The 16,699-nt window shown below is 45.2% G+C and overlaps 1 protein-coding gene across 1 annotated transcript in view; it reads left to right on the forward strand.

The window, feature by feature from the left end:
- Positions 1 to 16,699, forward strand: part of Sash1 (SAM and SH3 domain containing 1) — a 170,076-nt gene that overhangs the window by 25,805 nt on the left and 127,572 nt on the right. The window contains exon 2 of the mRNA XM_059272762.1: positions 13,705 to 13,833. Within this exon, the coding sequence (XP_059128745.1) occupies positions 13,705 to 13,833 (129 nt within the window). The remainder of the gene's footprint in view (positions 1 to 13,704; positions 13,834 to 16,699) is intronic.

Here is a 16,699-nt window from a genome sequence, read left to right on the forward strand (position 1 = left end):
TTATTTTTAATAAGCGTATGTAATTAACACCTTGAACTGTATTCCATTTGTTTCTTTTGAAACCATGCAAAGAGGACAGGGTGATCTACAAAATGCAAGGCACCGGCCGACTTAATACCAGCATTTGAAATTATAATGAAGACATGGGAGTTGGAGAAATTAAAACATGCAAGCGACTTTTAAGTCTGACGGCTGCAAAGTAGATCTGTTACTTAAAGGAAAACTTGAAACGCGAAGCAACATATAAATTGTTCACGTTCATTTGCCCCAGGCCCAGACTGCCATAGTGCTTAGTGATTGATCGTCCTACTCTTCCCATGTTCATTTGCTCACACATTTAATATGCTTGTATTGAGAGCCTGCTAATCGTTGTCCTAAGCATGGAATAAAACTCAGAAAAGCATTCACCCTCTGGAACTCAACTCCCCGCCCCCCCTTTAAGACAGGGTTTCTCTGTATAGCCCTGGCTGTCCAGAAACTTACTCTGTAGACCAAGCTGGCCTTGAACTCACAAAGACCTGCCTGCCTCTGCTTCCTGAGTTCTGGGATTAAGAGTGTGAGCCACCACCAACTGGCTGGAACTCAGTGTTTTAGTTGGGTTGTGGAGAGGAGACAGTAAAAACAAACCAATAGTAATGAACTATTTTAGGTGTACAAAGTGGGAAAAAATATAAAGTAGAGAATGGGGCTCTACTTTATATTGTAATTTGTTTACGTATTTATTTAATTTATTTTGAGGCAAGGTCTCATATATCTCAGGCTGAACTTGAACTCCATACTCCAGATTCTCTTGTTTCCTCCTCCCCAAGTTGTGCTAAGTTGTGATATGGGATATTGTTATCTGACTTATTCAGAGCTGAGACTCAACCCAGGGCTTTGTGGTTATTAGACAAGCACTGTACCAACTGAGTGACCTAGTCAGCCCACTGGGACTCAGGGGACCTGCAGGACATCTTCAGGTGAGGGTGTGAATAACTAGGAAAAACAGTGCGGGCAGAGAGAGATGTGGGCATTGTCAAAGCTTGGCCAAGGCTAAGCAGGCAGGGTGTGCTGAGGGATGGGACAGCCTGTGTGGACTGGGACACTGAGCTCCTAGAGGCGAGGGATGAGGCAGGAGCCAGGCAGGGGATCTGCCGGTATGTTGCCTCTTTTAGTTTTATTATTGTTTAGGTTTTTAATTCTTTATGTGTATGGGTGTTTTGCCTGTTTGCATGTCCATGTACCATTTGAGTTCCTAGTGTCTGCAAAAGCCAGAAGAGGTCAGATCCCCAGAAACTGGAGGTACTGTAAGTTGTGAGTCTCCAGGTGGGTGCTGGGGATTGAACCCAGGTCTTCAGTGTTATGATAGTGCATGCAGGGGACCCCCCCCCCCCCCCAGCTGGCCAGACCAGGGAGTCCCATGTGTGAGGGAAAACACGCTGGGTAGATGTAGCGGCAGGTGGTGGACAGTGGCAAGTCATTCACAACCCCGGTGCTGCATCCACACGGAAATGAGTTTGTTATAATAGAGGGATAAAGAGAAAGATAGGGAAAGACAGAAAGAAGAAAGAAGAAGAGAGGGAGGGGGGTCGAGGGTGCACACCTCGTGGGAATGGAGAGAGAGAGAGCAAAAGAGAGAGAAGGAAAGGAGGGTTTTTCCTTAAAACAAGGCTTTTACTTCAGGATGCAGGGCGGCACCAAGGGGCAAGTCAGACTATTAGCACTCCGAGCCAGTGCTCTTAACTGCTGAACCATCCCTCCTGCCCTGAGACTGTGGCCTTTACTCAGAATGAAGTAGACACTTGAGGAAGGAGTCTGCTCAGTGGCACATGGTCTGTTAGGTTCCACCCGCTTTATTCATAGGGAGGGAACCCCTTTATTTATAGGGAGGGAACCCAGCCTTCAATCGCCAGGTATAAAATATATCATTGAACTGCTGCCGTGTCTGTGAATGGAGAAACAGTTTAGCTTGACAGAATCAGACTTTCCTTTAAAAAGAGTAAAAACAAAAAAAATAAAACCAAAAACAGCTCCCCCAAACCAACAGAAACGTCTCCCCCACAAGTCCTTATAAATCTTCATAGCACATTTAATTTTCTTGGTAGGCTTCCCCACCAACAATGTGGCAGACAATTAAAATAAAAAAATATTTATTCTATCATCATCACAAAGAAGAAAGTGAACCTGCCCCCCCCCCCCCCTACTTATATAGGGCCATTGAGAAGAGTCAAATAGTCTGGGTAAAAGGTGGACATGTCTTAACTAGTTCATTTCCTCTACGAGCTCACATCCTTGTAAATAGAAGCCCATGAGTGAAAAGGTGGGGATGTTGGTGTGAACAGCTAGACCCCAAGAGTTGACTAATTAGTTGATGGAAATGTTCATACTTTGTTATAGTTCTATCAATCGCTCTTCCAAAAATGGGCCATAGATACCAGAACAATAGATGTCGCACCCAAGAGCCAGTGGTATTACTTAGTAAACTCCCAGCTCATGAGCAACTTGAGAAAAGGAAAACGTTTTCCTTCTCTTGATCAGCAGCTAGAAGAATAGATGTGCATTCACTGGCGAGTTGTGGATGCAGGACTAAGAGGAATGAATGTCTCCTTTCCGGAACAGAACTGGGTAGGAGGCACGCACTCTCCACTCTCAGCTTCTCAGATCTTTCTAATGTGAGGATGCAAACAAACCCACGTGCGTCAGATGTCTATTCAGAGTAACTCCACGCTATATTTTGGCAAAAGCAAATGTCTGTTATGATGAAAATTGAGATCATCCCGAGTGAAAGTGATGTGGCAAGGGAGAACTTTTAGCTCCCAAGAAACCGCAAAGCAAGACTGACCATCCTCTGGGGATGTTTTACACAGTTGTATGGGTAGATGGACAGACAGCTGTTGGAACAGGCATACTCTCATGCAAGAGCCGTTTTGCGGAACAGAAGCTCCCTGTACCTTATGGGTCAGAGGGTTGTTTAGGGTGAAACCGACCTGCGCATGAACTTGAGTCTCTGAATGGAATTCTTAGCACACTGGAGCTGCCATGTGACTGCTTTGGCTCTATGAGCAAGCACTAAAGAAGAGTCACTTGGGGTCCTTGGGTTGCTCTCTGGGCACCTGGGAGAATTGGTTTCTTCCAGACTTTGGAAAGATGTCCCCTAGTTGGTGTCTCCTGAAGGAAGGGCTGAAAAACAGTTGTCAGCAAATGAGACCAAGAAGTTTCTCTTTCGCTCAGCGTGGGGCCTGCCTCTCTGCTCTTTGTCCAAGGAGTCTTGCAGGTCGCCGAGGCTCCAGCTATACAGTTGTGTTTGTTTGCTCTCCCCACACCTGGTACTGGAGGCTTTCCAGCTGTGCTTTCCTGGTCCTCCATCTCAGGCGATGGGAGTGGAAGGCCAAAGACTTAGCCAGACAAGCTTCTGGTGTTATTTAAGTCTTTTTTTTCTTTTGGAGACAAGGTTTATCCTTGTTGCCCTGGCTGTCCTGGAACTCACTCTGTAGACCAGGCTGGCCTCAAACTGAGAAATCTGCCTGGGAGTAAAGGCATGCACTACTACCATGACTAGTTAAGTCTCCCTTCCCCCCCTTCCAACCACCTCATCTGTGTTTCAAACGCTTACTGTTTTAATGTTGGCCTCACGGAAGATGGCAAGTCTTCAGTGCCCTTAATTAACCATCCTACACCAGTCAACTTTCCCTTTCATCCTGTTCCTCTAAGAAGGTGCTCTGGGCCATAGTGGTGGTGCACACCTTCCCTGCCAGCACCCAGGAGGCAGAGACAGGCAGGGGTCTGTGGGTTCAAATACAGCCTGGTCCTACATAGCAAGTTCCAGGCCAGCCAGGGCTACGGAGTGAGATTTGACTCAAAACAAAAAAGCAAAAGGACAACAACAACAACAAAAACAAACAAAATGACAGCAACAGAAATCCCCGATGGTCACCGTGGTAATTGGCAGAAGGATAAGAACTCAAGACCAGCCTATGGTCACATAGAGTGTTGTGAGTTCCAGGCTAGCCTAGGCTACATAGAGGGGCACTCTGTTGCAAAACAGAAAAGAGAAAGGAGAAGACAGATAAACAGGAACAAACAGCAGCCTTTGGATTACGTCAAAATGTATGGCCTTCGGTATGTTGAGCAATTATCAGCACTGAGTGGAAATACTAGGAAATAATTCCTGTGCTCATTTAAGAAACTTGGTTTCTTGTCTTCTGAGACAAATCACCCCCTTTGGCCCTTTGCTTCTATTTACTCATCTTTAAAGTGAAGTAGTCAGAGGAGGCCATAGTTAAGACCCTTCCTGACATTCTAGGTGTCTCAGTGTATACTAAATTGGAATCCTGGGAGCGACCATGTGATGTGACTCAGTGCTTCCAACTAGTTGGGGGGCCTTTTGCCTTCCTGGTCATGGAGGAGGATGACTGAGTACCAGCTGGCTGGCGACAGATTTGTACCAGATGTATTTTACTTCATCCCATCAGAGCCCATTGCTTAGCAACACTGCTAACACTTTATAGTCCAAGGAGAGGTTCGTGCTGACGTATTTTACCGTGGACCATCAGCTAATAATTGGCAGAGTGGAGTTCATGTGGATGACCTCCTCATCCATGGCTGGTCTCCCTGCCTCCAGCATGATGCTCTCTTCTATGGGCCATTCTCATTCCTTGAGGCTTTCCGTTTCCTGGAAACAGGACTAATGCTCAAGTAGACCTTGTCTTTACTGTTGGGATGCAAGCTTTTCTGTGACAAAGATGGGAAGGGGTCCTCTGGCACGGATCACAGAGATAGACACCCTGGTAGTGGTTCTCTTAGGGTCCCCCCCCTTATGGGAATGAATGCTGGTGTCAGCAGCATGGATGGTTTCCTAACTTGGCAGAAGTAAGACACAGTGGAAAGGACCCGATGAGCTTCCTGGACCGGTTCCTCATTTGATCAGTGGTGGTTTTCCAGCGGATGAGGGTCAAGGTGCTGCCACACCACAAGTCTCAAGGAAGTCCCCATGTGTAATGTGCTCTTCATGAGATCAGTGCCCCTGTCTTTTAGTTCTGTGTGATTTGATTGTCGCTGAAGCACATGTCTGTTTCAGGCGGAATACTTGCATTCCGTCTCCCAGCTTAAATAGCTATGTGTAATTATTGATGCACAAAGAAGCCTCAAACCTGGGCTTCCTCATCTGTCCCCGGCCTGTCACACTTCTGCCATCTGATGCTTTTCCTCTTGGAACAGACTGGGCTGTCTCTTCATACATAAGAGCTACAGTTGTTACTTCTGCCAGGAACCACACACTTCCCACGGCTTTTCATTTACCACAGTTTCTAGCGGTTCGTTCCTGTTTCTGTTGTCTGACTCACGAGACTTGCGTTGTGAGTCTAAGGTCCGTGAGAACAAGAATGGACTAAAAGCTCACCATTACGCATTACAATGATGATTTAGGGCCAGTGGGATGGCTCAGAGAGTGAAAAGCTTGCCGCCATGCCTCATGACCCTGAGTTGGATGGATCCCTAGGACCCACATGGTGGGAGAGAACTGACTCCCACAAGTTGTTTTGCTCTTTCCTAGCCATGGCGTGGTATCACACATCCAAATACAAACAAATAAATTAAAGTAACACCATTAGAAAAAAATCTGGTTTAGTCGAAACCCCCCCAACTCATAGTTACTAAGTGAACTCCGTAGTTCTCTCTTTCAGGAAGGGCAGAGTATTCTATTGCTTTCAATTCACACACACACACACACACACACACACACACACGCACACGCACACGCACATGCACACACACACACACATTTGATAGGTATTTTTTAGGTCACTGATGAAATGTTGGGTATTGCTGTGGAGTTAGGTCCTGATGGAACAAAAATGAATGTGTTCTAGCTGAAGGCATCAAAACTCTATGAAGTCTCGTGGTGATAACCAACCCATAAACAAAATTTCGAAAGACCCTTTATAGTAGAAAATTTTACATGTACTGAGGAGTAGAGAGACCGTCACAGAATTGACACATCACCACTAGAGTTTTCAATTATGGCTGACTTGTTTCATCTCTGTGCCTTCCCTGGCACATGATCTGTAGGCAAAACAGGATTATCGTGTTAGGTCATTTGTATGTGTCATGGGGAGTACCTGATGGGCACCAATGACTGGAGTTCGGACACCATGCAGACCATGTAGGTATTCCCTGTTAGTTCTTAAATACATGGCTTCCTGGCAGCAGCTTCACAAAGCAGTTTGAACAATTGGAGTTCCAGGTGTGACGCCTGCTGCCCGTCAGGTTTGATGGAGTTGGCTAGAACGGTGGTTTCACCGTTTGCGGTAAGGAAAGGTTAAGCGGAAGTCCAGCGGAGAAGGCCAGCCGGACTCCAAGCAGAATGTCCTTTTCTGTAGCAGAACGGAATTTTCAGAAGTGACAAAGAAGTTGTGGAGCGTTTAACGATGTCAGAAAGTTTCGTGACTGCGATACCTACTGCTACAATTTGGGAATATCATAGACTAGTTTTTCCCAATCAGCTCTTGGTCAGTCATACTTAATAAAAATGTCTACGTTCTCCGGTTTGGGTGCCAAAGTCAGCCTGAGAAAAGTGTGATTCACCCTCATCAAAATCTGTGAACATGGCCTAAAATTGTGACTTTATTCCCATGCAACTGGCTGTGCTGTTCTTTCCAGATCTGTGATTCTGTTAAGCTCAGGGCAGTTTAGACATGGAAAATGAGTTCAGTCTAAAATTGCCATCTGCTAAATCCGAGGATGCACTGGGGACCGAATTGATACTTGTATTTAAAAAGCAGATTATTGGTGCTCTGCTCTCTGCTGCTTTTCCAGGTTGGGTTCCCGTCACTGACAGCTAACACAGTGTATCTTTCAGAGGCTACAAGTGCAAAGAGACCTTATGCTATGCATATAGTTTACTAACTCCCTTCCACACATTCGTGTGGCTTAGCCATACAGCCACATTAAGTAAACCAAGGGACGCACTTTGCTCGTCTGTCCAGCATCAATAAATGTTCATGTTTCGTGATTTTTATATTTTATTCTTAATACCAGTTGCTGCACCTAGAATGTAATCATGTGTGTTTTGTTTTTGTTATTGTATCTATGATGCTGGAATCGAACCTGTGGCCTCCGACATGTTTGACAAAAGCTGTACCACTGAACTGCATATACTCCTACATTGTAGATAAAAATACATTGAATTGATGTTAACAGATGCTTGTGGGTAGATATAACACTTACTAAGTGGGTTCTATAGCCCCATTTGTCCCCCTGATATTTTTTTTCCTCCAGATTATGCGGGATGCAGCAGTTTGGTCTTCAGAGCTGAGCATTGAGGAATGAGTGAGTGCTCCATCCTGCCTTCTCTCAGGGAGTGTTAACTGGGACACACCTAAACACAATAGTGGGACCTCATTTGCCAAAGTGAGAATTATTTATATAGGCTCTGGCAAGTTCTGGGTATTTTGGAGAGGGGAATGGAAGGCATGAAGTCAGCCCTTCTGCAGCCACCTGCCATGTGGGCGGGCGCACACACTCCCAGAGGCCTCCCTTCCCATCTCCATGATCTCAGAATTCCCCTTAGTGTCTATACGTAGTTGTTATGTGTTAATTCCCCCCCCCCCCCCCCGAACTGTGTTCCAGTCCAAACCATCTGTAGAAATACTAGGAATGATGCCTTAGGGATTAGTCAGTTATTTGAGATCAATTATTATATATTCAACACATTTCTCTTAAACTACCCACAGGAAGGGATGGGATGGGGTGACAGAGGCAGTTTCAGTAGGGCCCTTGCAAGGATTTGATGAGGCTGAATGCAGAGAGCAGGATTAAATAAAGTCTTTTGTGTGCTCGTAACAGTTTTACCTGATAGGCTCCTGAAAGTATTCATCTGCTCAGAATCTTTAAGCAAGCTAATTAAGAAGGAAAACACATTGTGAATTCATTTTAGGAGATCAGTTTGGCTTCCTTGTACTGTAGTGATTTCTTTTAATGGATTTGGCTTGCAGGGTGTGTGTGTGTGTGTGTGTGTGTGTGTGTGTGTGTGTGTGTGTGCACGCACACGTGCGTGCGCAGACATTTGTGGACTCACATCTTTGTCTCTCTGAGGATCCAGGAGTAATATAAATAAAACATATAATTTGTATTCTGTAAAACGCATCGTGCATTTACTTAGAAGAACAGAAAAAGAGAAACAATACAAATCAGGAGTTTGCTTCCCTTTCTTCCCCTCAACTGTTAAGGAATTACAACAAGACATGGAAGCTTTCTCATAGGGCACTCACCTTTATAGAAATATAAAATAAGAAACTGGGGACTGGAGAAATGACTCAGCAGTTAAGGGTGCAGCTGCTTTTCTGGAGGACCAGAGTTTGGTTCCCAACACCATTATCAGGCAGCTCATAACCATCTGTAACTCCAGCTCTAGGAAATCTGATGCCCTCTTCTGGACTCCTTGGGAAACTGCATACACGTCCTACACACACACACACACACACACACACACACACACACACATTCTCTCTCTCTCTGGAATAACCATTTTTAAAGATATAAGACCACTAGCTCACTCCCATTCATTTGCATATAATCCACATAAGAGCCATCATTGTAGCTCCTGGTGTTTTCAGAGCAGTTTTCTTTGCTTTGTCTCCTTACCCCTCTTTAAGTCCGTCAAGATGTTCTAAGCCATAAAAGACATCTGGGGAGAGGAGAGCAAAAATAGCAAAAGTAGCCGTATGTATGGCTTCTATTTTCCTAGAACTTCAGTTTTACATTTTCCAGAGACAGAAAGCGTGTTGGGATAAACCTGAGAAATACTGTTGAAACAATTGTTGAGAGAACAGAGCTGTTCTTTTTTCTGAATCACAGCAGCAGTCCGTTGGATCTGAACTGTTTGTTCAAAGTCCTTTGTCCCGGTATTTTTATGCTGGCTCAGTGTAAGATGAGGGTGAGATATAAATGTGCTTTGTGGCCTCAGGGGGACGTTCCGGTTTGTCACCCACTGAACTGACCATGATGGTGTGTCACAGATTTCATTCACACAGATGGGACACATGGTGGTGACAGGCATGGACTCTGTATTACTTCTGTAGTGTGGGCAGAGAAGTTGGACTTGCTTGTAGCCTTTTTTTCTTGTTTATAAAGACGGAATGGGAAGAAAATTCTTATAGGAAGAAAATATGACTCAAACTTGAACAATTTGCTTAAACAGTCTTTTAAGGAAATGAATTTATTTTCTTCCTAAATTCAGGCTATATACTGGGTGAGTGTAATTTATGAGAAACAGAAAGAAAAAAGGCAAAACAAGGAAGTGAAACAGATTAGGCAGCTAATAAATTCTAGAACAGAAACTGAATACTTAATTAAAAATATGTGTGTGGAGGTCTGTACATGCGAGTGCAGGTACCAGAAGAGGCCTGAGGTGTCAGCTGCCTCCCTCGGAGCTGGAGATGTAGTCAGTCCTGAGCCTCCTGATGGGGGTGCTGGGAACTGAACTCAGGTTCTCTGCAAGAGCAGCGAGTGCTCATTGACTCCTCTCTTATCTCTCCCCAGCACTGAATATTTTAAAAGAAAAAAAAAAAAAGAATGTCTCAGTGTCTTCTGAATGATATTTATGATGGCAATTGTAGACATGATTTCGTCACATTTTTGTTAGAAGGTTATCTATATTACCAGTGCCCCTTGATGGGAGTCTTCCGGGGAGAAAGATGCAGGCTGGGTGTGTTGGCTCACACCTGGAATTCCAGCACTGAGGAGGCTGAGGTAGCGTGATGGCCATGTTGCTTGAGGTTAGCCCAGGTGGTCTACCTAGCGAGACCCCGTCTTCAAAAACGGAGACAGAAAGCAAGATGCAGTGTGGAGCAGCAGATCAGCATCATTAGTCAAATTCCCCGACAGGCGCGGCTTTGCAAATACTTCGTGTGAGTCAATGTTTTCCTGCAGTAGCTCTCTATCCGTCTCAAACAAGAGCAAGTTAGGTAAGAGCATAAATTAACTTCCCCAGCCCCCACCACCCAAAACCAGTGCCCAGAAGAGAACAGATTTTGAGATGATGGTCCCATAAAAAGCTTTGCATACTTAATGCATACACCTGGATGAGTTTGGAGACCATACTTCCCACAGAAAGCTTCGCTGTCATCAAGACCATAAAATTCATCATTGCCCAGGGTCTCCTCCCTCCATCATTATTACTAGTTTCATTTTTTTTAAGAGCTTAGAGTTTGAGTGGATAAAGAGAAAATCACCAGGTCTTTTCATGGTTCTATTTGATTGAGACATAAAAGACAATTTTGTGGATATGGCAGACAAGACCTACTTTTGAAACACACTTACATTCTTGTAGTCTTTCGCCATTTTGGCATTTAAATCATCAGGACACATGAAGGTAGTCATTATAGGGACTCACTGCACATCTGGAAAGTGATTTGGGTGCTCGTAAAGACAGCTGTGCCACCCCACTTTAAATTCTTACCCACTGAGCCACAAATGAGAAATGGCCACATGGCCATGTTGAAGGTGTGAAATATGGGCTGGCTGTGGCCTGATTGGAGCAGAACAGATGTTTGCTTCCTCAGGAGCAACAGATAGGGTTTTTTTAGGGCCAGGGTACCAGGAGAGTTCTGAGCGAGGCAGAATGAAGCTAAAAAGCCAACTGTTGGCCTGATATGAGCAACCGGCCAGTAGTCGAAGCTTCATAGCCAAATAGGTGATACTGAATGCCCGTAGGACATATGAGAGTGAAAAAAAAGCATAGTTTGAATCTAGTTATGTAATTGATTGTCTTTTAATGTTTTCAGGTGTCCTGGATCAATCCAAGAAAACAGTCAGTCGTGATTGATTCCGTAGTTTACAAATGGGGAAAGTTGTACCCGAGTATCCATTTTGTTTGTTTGAGACAGGGTCTCATGTATCCCAGGCTAGTCTCCAACTAGCAATGAAGCTGAGGATGGTCTTGAACTTCTGATCGTCCTGTCCTCCATGTTGTAAGTGCTGAAATTACAGGCATGAAGCACTGAACCAGTGGTTCTTAACCTTTCCTAATGCTATGACCCTTTAATACAGTTCCTCATGTTGTGGTGACCCCCAACCACAAAATTATTTTCATTGCTACTTCATAACTGTAATTTTTCTACTGTTACAAATTGCAATGTAGATATTGGATATGCAGGGTGGTCTTAGGCGACCTCTGTGAAGGAGATGTTCAACCTTCACCCCAGAGGGGTCGTGACCCACAGGTTGAGAACTATTCCACTGGACCCTGTTTATGTGGTTCTGTGGATCAAACCTAGGACTCTGTGTAGAGCAGGCAAGTACTCTACCTGCTGAACCACACTCACCACTAAATGCTGGGTGTGTGTATGTGTGTGTGTGTGTGTGTGTGTGTGTGTGTGAAGTTGGAAATCTATTTGGAGTGTTTAGGTATGTGTGAGAGAGGGGGATTGATTTGTTGTTGTTGTTGTTCAAAATCAGTAGACAAGAGTTGGAGAGATGGGTCAGAGTTAAGAGCACTTACTGTTCTTGCAGAGGACCCAAGGGTGGTTTCCAGCACCCACACAATGATGCAAAACTGTCTATCACTCTAGGTACAGGGAATCTAATACCTGCTCTGGCCTCAATGGGCACTGCATGAACTTACAAACAGGGTGGCAGGCAGACACACACACACACACACACACACACACACACACACACACACATACACACGAACAGCAGGCAGAGGGATACATATGAAGTATGACACGTTCATACTTCAAAGTGAGCCCATTTGGGTCTTTTAGAAGATGGGACTGGTGTGTTTGGTCTTCTCTGACAAGCGTGTTGTTTCCATGGTGGGTGAAGACAGAAATTTCTGGGTGAGGAGGGCATCACAATGTGGAAAGACCTAGAAACTGAGGAACCCAGTATTCTCTAGAGGCCTGGTTGTTGTGGGAATTGGGGATCTGAAGCATGCCACCGAGTCAGACAGCAGACATGTTGAGAAGGGCACGTGCTTTTCTTCGCCCATGTCTTCACCTTACTGTCAACTGGGAGGGCAGATGGCGGACTCCCTCCTCTCCTGCTGTGTCTAGCCTGTGTTTTCCAGACAGGCTGACCTGTATTTGGAGAATATCTTTTGCCCAGACATGTTCAAATGCTCACAGACCTTACTGGCTTTGTTTGCATCTCTCCCTCTTTCCACCCTGTGTGCTAGGAACTCCGAGACAGTTCCCTCCAAGGCAGAATGTATTAGTAGTCGAAAGGAAGGGACATTTCTAGAAAACCATTTATTGCAGTTTCTGTTTCTTCCCTCCCTTAGTTCCTAAAATAAAAAAAATGCAGAAGTTGGAGGAGATGGTCATTAGCCCTGCCTTAGACCTCCTGACTAGGGCTTAAGCTGTAGCAGAAAGGCTTCAGGAGACATTTAACCCCAATTCTGCTATCTGTAAGGCGGCTTTGCTGGAGAGATCTGTTTTTACAGGCAATGCACTAACGTTAACAACCAAGGGGCTGATGACCAGTCTGCAGTGTGGATAGTTGGGTATGAACTTTACGTCATCTCTAAGTTGTGTTTTCCATGGCTGCCTTAACAAAATCACATTCTTCTTGGCTCTGCCGGTCAGGTCACCTATTTACCAAATTAGGGAAGACATGTGGGAGGTAAAGAAACAGAGAAGGGGGGGTATCTTCTGGATGGAAGACGTGATAGAAGAAATGCATAGTCCAAACACACACAGTGTTCCCGGTCACCCTCTGTGTGCATGTTCGGACATGTGCTTCTGGGAACCCGCTAGCCTCTAGCCTCGAGGCAGACTGCAATGTGATTACCTCTTAGAGTGAATGGCACTGGGTAAGACGGTATTGCACATTTGCCGTGTGCCAGGCAGTGGCATGTTCAGAGACAGTGCTCCGTCCCTGCTCACTGTCTGGTGGGTGCTGTCATTAACCCAGTGTCACCAAGAGGTTGAGAAATGAGCTCCAGGCTAGGTAATTGAGAGATCACAGAAATGAGTGTAAATTCACAGCACTACCTGGGAACCTGCCTCGCTCGGTCAGAGACAAGTGACATGTTTACTTATTTATTTAGGGGAACTTGTGCCGTGTGCTCTGGTGCCTGAATGTCTGATGAATAATAAATCTAATGAATAACATGAATATTAATGACGACAATCATGAATAATGACTCCGAGCAAACACAAATGACTTAAAGGCTTTCTATTTTTCTGTCTCTTTGTGAGGGGACCTAGTGTGCTCTGGACGTAGTCCCCTTCCATGAATTCTGGAGTCGCAGGATTCTCTCAGAGTTTCGGACATCTGGGTCTTTCAGTAGCTTTCTGGGAAATGCCGAGCAGCCACAGCGACGGTTGGGTGTCCGTGGGCCTGTTATAGTGACTGCTAACCACGCTTCCTTTCCTGGTGTATCTGCCCTCAGCCATGCTAGACAGGGATGAGTGGGTTCCTAGGCTTTGGTCTCAGTAGATCCAAAGAGAGACCTGGCTTCTTGTTAGCCCTGGGATCTACAGGCTAACTAGCTCATGTGCTCTGAGCTAGTTTACCCAAAAATACAATAAGGAAAAGAACTGGTCCCATTTCCGAGGGAATTCGATCGCACTTGTAAAACCTAGCCTGGCCCGTGTCAGCGAGGTAAAGAGTGTCAGCCGTTATTTCTATTAACACTCAGCAGCAGGGTATTTGATGCTGTGTGGCTTTTCCAAAGTAGACTCAGCTGACGTCTGTCTTTTCCCGCTTGCTTCCTCCCCTCAGGATGGCTCCCTGGGAAACATCGATGATCTGGCCCAGCAGTATGCAGATTATTACAATACCTGCTTCTCTGATGTTTGCGAGCGGATGGAGGAGCTTCGCAAACGGCGAGTTTCCCAGGACCTGGATGTGGTGAGTGTGTGGCTGTGGGAAATGTCTACTGTTGAGTAGGCGGGTTCTCATTGACGCTCCCGGTCCTACAGCCCCTTGGTCCTTCTTACAGGAGGCTCAGTCTGTCGGCTTCTGGCTAGGTGCGGTGAGAAGCCAGATTGCCCAGAAGACCAACCCTGCTCTTTTGATTGAGTCTTAACCAAACTTGTGCAGTCATTGAAAGGCTAGACCTTTCTTCTTTTTAATCTTAAAGAGAAAGGATATTTCTATGGTTGGCCAGTTACTGCTGTGTTTTTTATTGACTGACAGCTGAGGACTTGCCTAGGCAAGTTCTTCACTTCATTTTCTTCCTTGTTTCTTTCTGGTTGCCCCTCCCCACCCCCACCCCCACCACCCGTGGGTGCTGGGGATTGAACCTAGAGCCTTGTATGTGTTAGGTAAATTCTCTGCCAGTGGGCCTTTGAAAAGTAAAATGAAGTTTAAAGAAGCCAGAAGTCATTCATAACTTCTCCCCCTGGCAATAAGGGGTTTCATGTGAGTTTCAAAATTTGCCCGAACATTAAAAAAATCTGTAAGACAATCTTGGATAATATTTGAAAAAAAAATCACTTCTTACTTCTTTGCTTAACGCTTTATTGCGGTTCTCTGGTGGTGTTGGGATGTCTTTGCAGCCATTATCTTTCTAGATACTATCTCCTCTAACGTAAGGATGTTGAAATTATTTGTCTGATGTGTGAACATCTGCCTGTGAAGTTAGTGGAGCCCTGTGTCTGACTATGCACTGGTGGTTCTGAGCTGCACACTGCCAGGAAAACACATTTCCCATCCCTTACCTCTACCAGTTTAAACGGAATCCAGTTTAGTTTCCTGCATCTCAGTTGTTTGATCCCAGGACTCAGTACTTACCCCAGGACCCAGGACCTCCATCGGAGGGGGAGGTCAGAACCAGGGATTCAGTCCCACAGTCTCCTCCATCTAGGTTTAAATAATCTCATATAGTCCCCGTTGGCCTCAAACTTGGTATATTCGAGGACGCCCATAAACCTTTGATTCTCCTGTCTCTGCTTGTCTGGTGCTGGGATTATAGGCATACGTCATGGTGCAGGGCATAGAACCCAGGGCTCCATGCTTTACAGCCAGCCGCTCTGCTGCCTGAGCCGCATCTCCATCCCTAAACAGCTCATTTTCAACACTTTCTTATCTTAGGGAGCTGCATGAACCTGTTCTTGAAGAATGGTATCCTCTACCTTAAACATTTTTGAAAAGTATGGATTTGTTTGAAACTGGTGTGTGTGTGTGTGTGTGTGTGTGTGTGTGTGTGTGTGTGTGTGTATGAGAGAGAGAGGGAGGGAGGGAGGGAGGGAGAGAGAGAGAGAGAGAGAGAGAGAGAGAGAGAGAGAGAGAGAGACCTTCTTACTTTTTTTTTCTTAACAGGCTTGGTGACAAGTGCTTTTTTGAGTCATCTTTCCAGCCTTCACTTTACACTTTTCTTCCTATTCATTGCTTTAGTGATTTGTAAGGCTGTGTATTAGCTAAATAAAGTTGACTGAGACTGGGCTACGTCAGCTGGAGGCAGAAAAGTACTGTCTCAGGAGACTAATACCATGACCAGTATGGCACATGGGCATCATCAATGCCAAGGCATTGGCTCCTCTTCACTTTGTCCTCTTGTCTGTGTACATGGCTGAGTAATCTTTCTTCCTCCCTCAATCCTGGGGATCAAATGCAGGTCGTCAGGCTTGGTGACAAGCTCCTTTACCCCCTGAGCCATCTCCATGGCCCAATTTAGTTTTTGAGACAGAGTTTTATGTATCTTAGTGTAACCTTGAGCTTACTAACTAGGAAGAAATGATCCTGAACTTCTGATCGCCCTGCCTCTACTTTTCTTCTCCTTCTTCTTCTCCTTCTCCTTCTCCTTCTCCTTCTCCTTCTTCTTCTCTTTTATTTTAATTTTTTTTTTTGATTTTTCGAGATAGGGTTTCTCTGTGTAGCTTTGGAGCCTGTCCTGGAACTCGCTCTGTAGACCAGGCTGGCCTCAAACTCAGAGATCTGCCTGCCTCTGCCTCCTGAGTGCTGGGATTAAAGGTGTGTGCCATCACCACCTGGCTCTGCCTCTACTTTTGCTGAGATTATAGACCTGTAGCTGGGTTTATGTATTGCTGGGGATGGAACTGAGAACTTCATACATGCTAGGCGAGCACTCTGTCACTTAGGTACATCACTGCCCTGCTAGTGTTGATTTGTTTTGTTTTGTTTTGTTTTCACAATGAATGAATCCAGGTCCTTGGCACATGCTAAGCAAGTGCTGTACCATTGAGCTCGAGGCCCAACCCTTAATTCGTGATCCTTGTGATTTGGAGCTGGAATGAGTGGTCGTCTCACAGCACAGTGTGCAGTTCTCCCAGACATCTCATTGTGCAGGGAAATGATGGCTGTGAACCACTAGATGATGATGGCTGACACAGCACTACACTGCTCTTCTCAGAATTCTAGCTTGTGTAGATTTGGGGTTACCATAGTTCCCCATGGCATTTGGTAACCCCCTAAGGCTGCTTCTCAGTAGGAAAAGAAGCCTGTCAGTGGGATAAGTAGCATTCTTCCTGTTTAGACAGATGGGCCTAATTTGATGTGCTCTCTTCCAGAGCAGAAAAAGACAGTCTAGGGGAAAAAAAAAATCACAGGAGCTTAATTAGTTCCCATCAAAGGTGGTAGTGGGTAAAATTGATGGGAGCTAATTTGAACCAGGCTGGGGATTTGACTCTTCATTTTTAAACTGTGGTTAGAGAGATCAGTAGGATTCCAGAGGGGGCACATTCACGTCTTCTTTCAGTGAAATTCCAGGCAAGTCAGAGAAGTAAAGGTGATTATTGTTGGAGCTGCTGGTGGT

Source organism: Peromyscus eremicus, chromosome 8b (assembly GCF_949786415.1).
Source record: "Peromyscus eremicus chromosome 8b, PerEre_H2_v1, whole genome shotgun sequence".
Lineage (NCBI taxonomy): Eukaryota > Metazoa > Chordata > Mammalia > Rodentia > Cricetidae > Peromyscus > Peromyscus eremicus.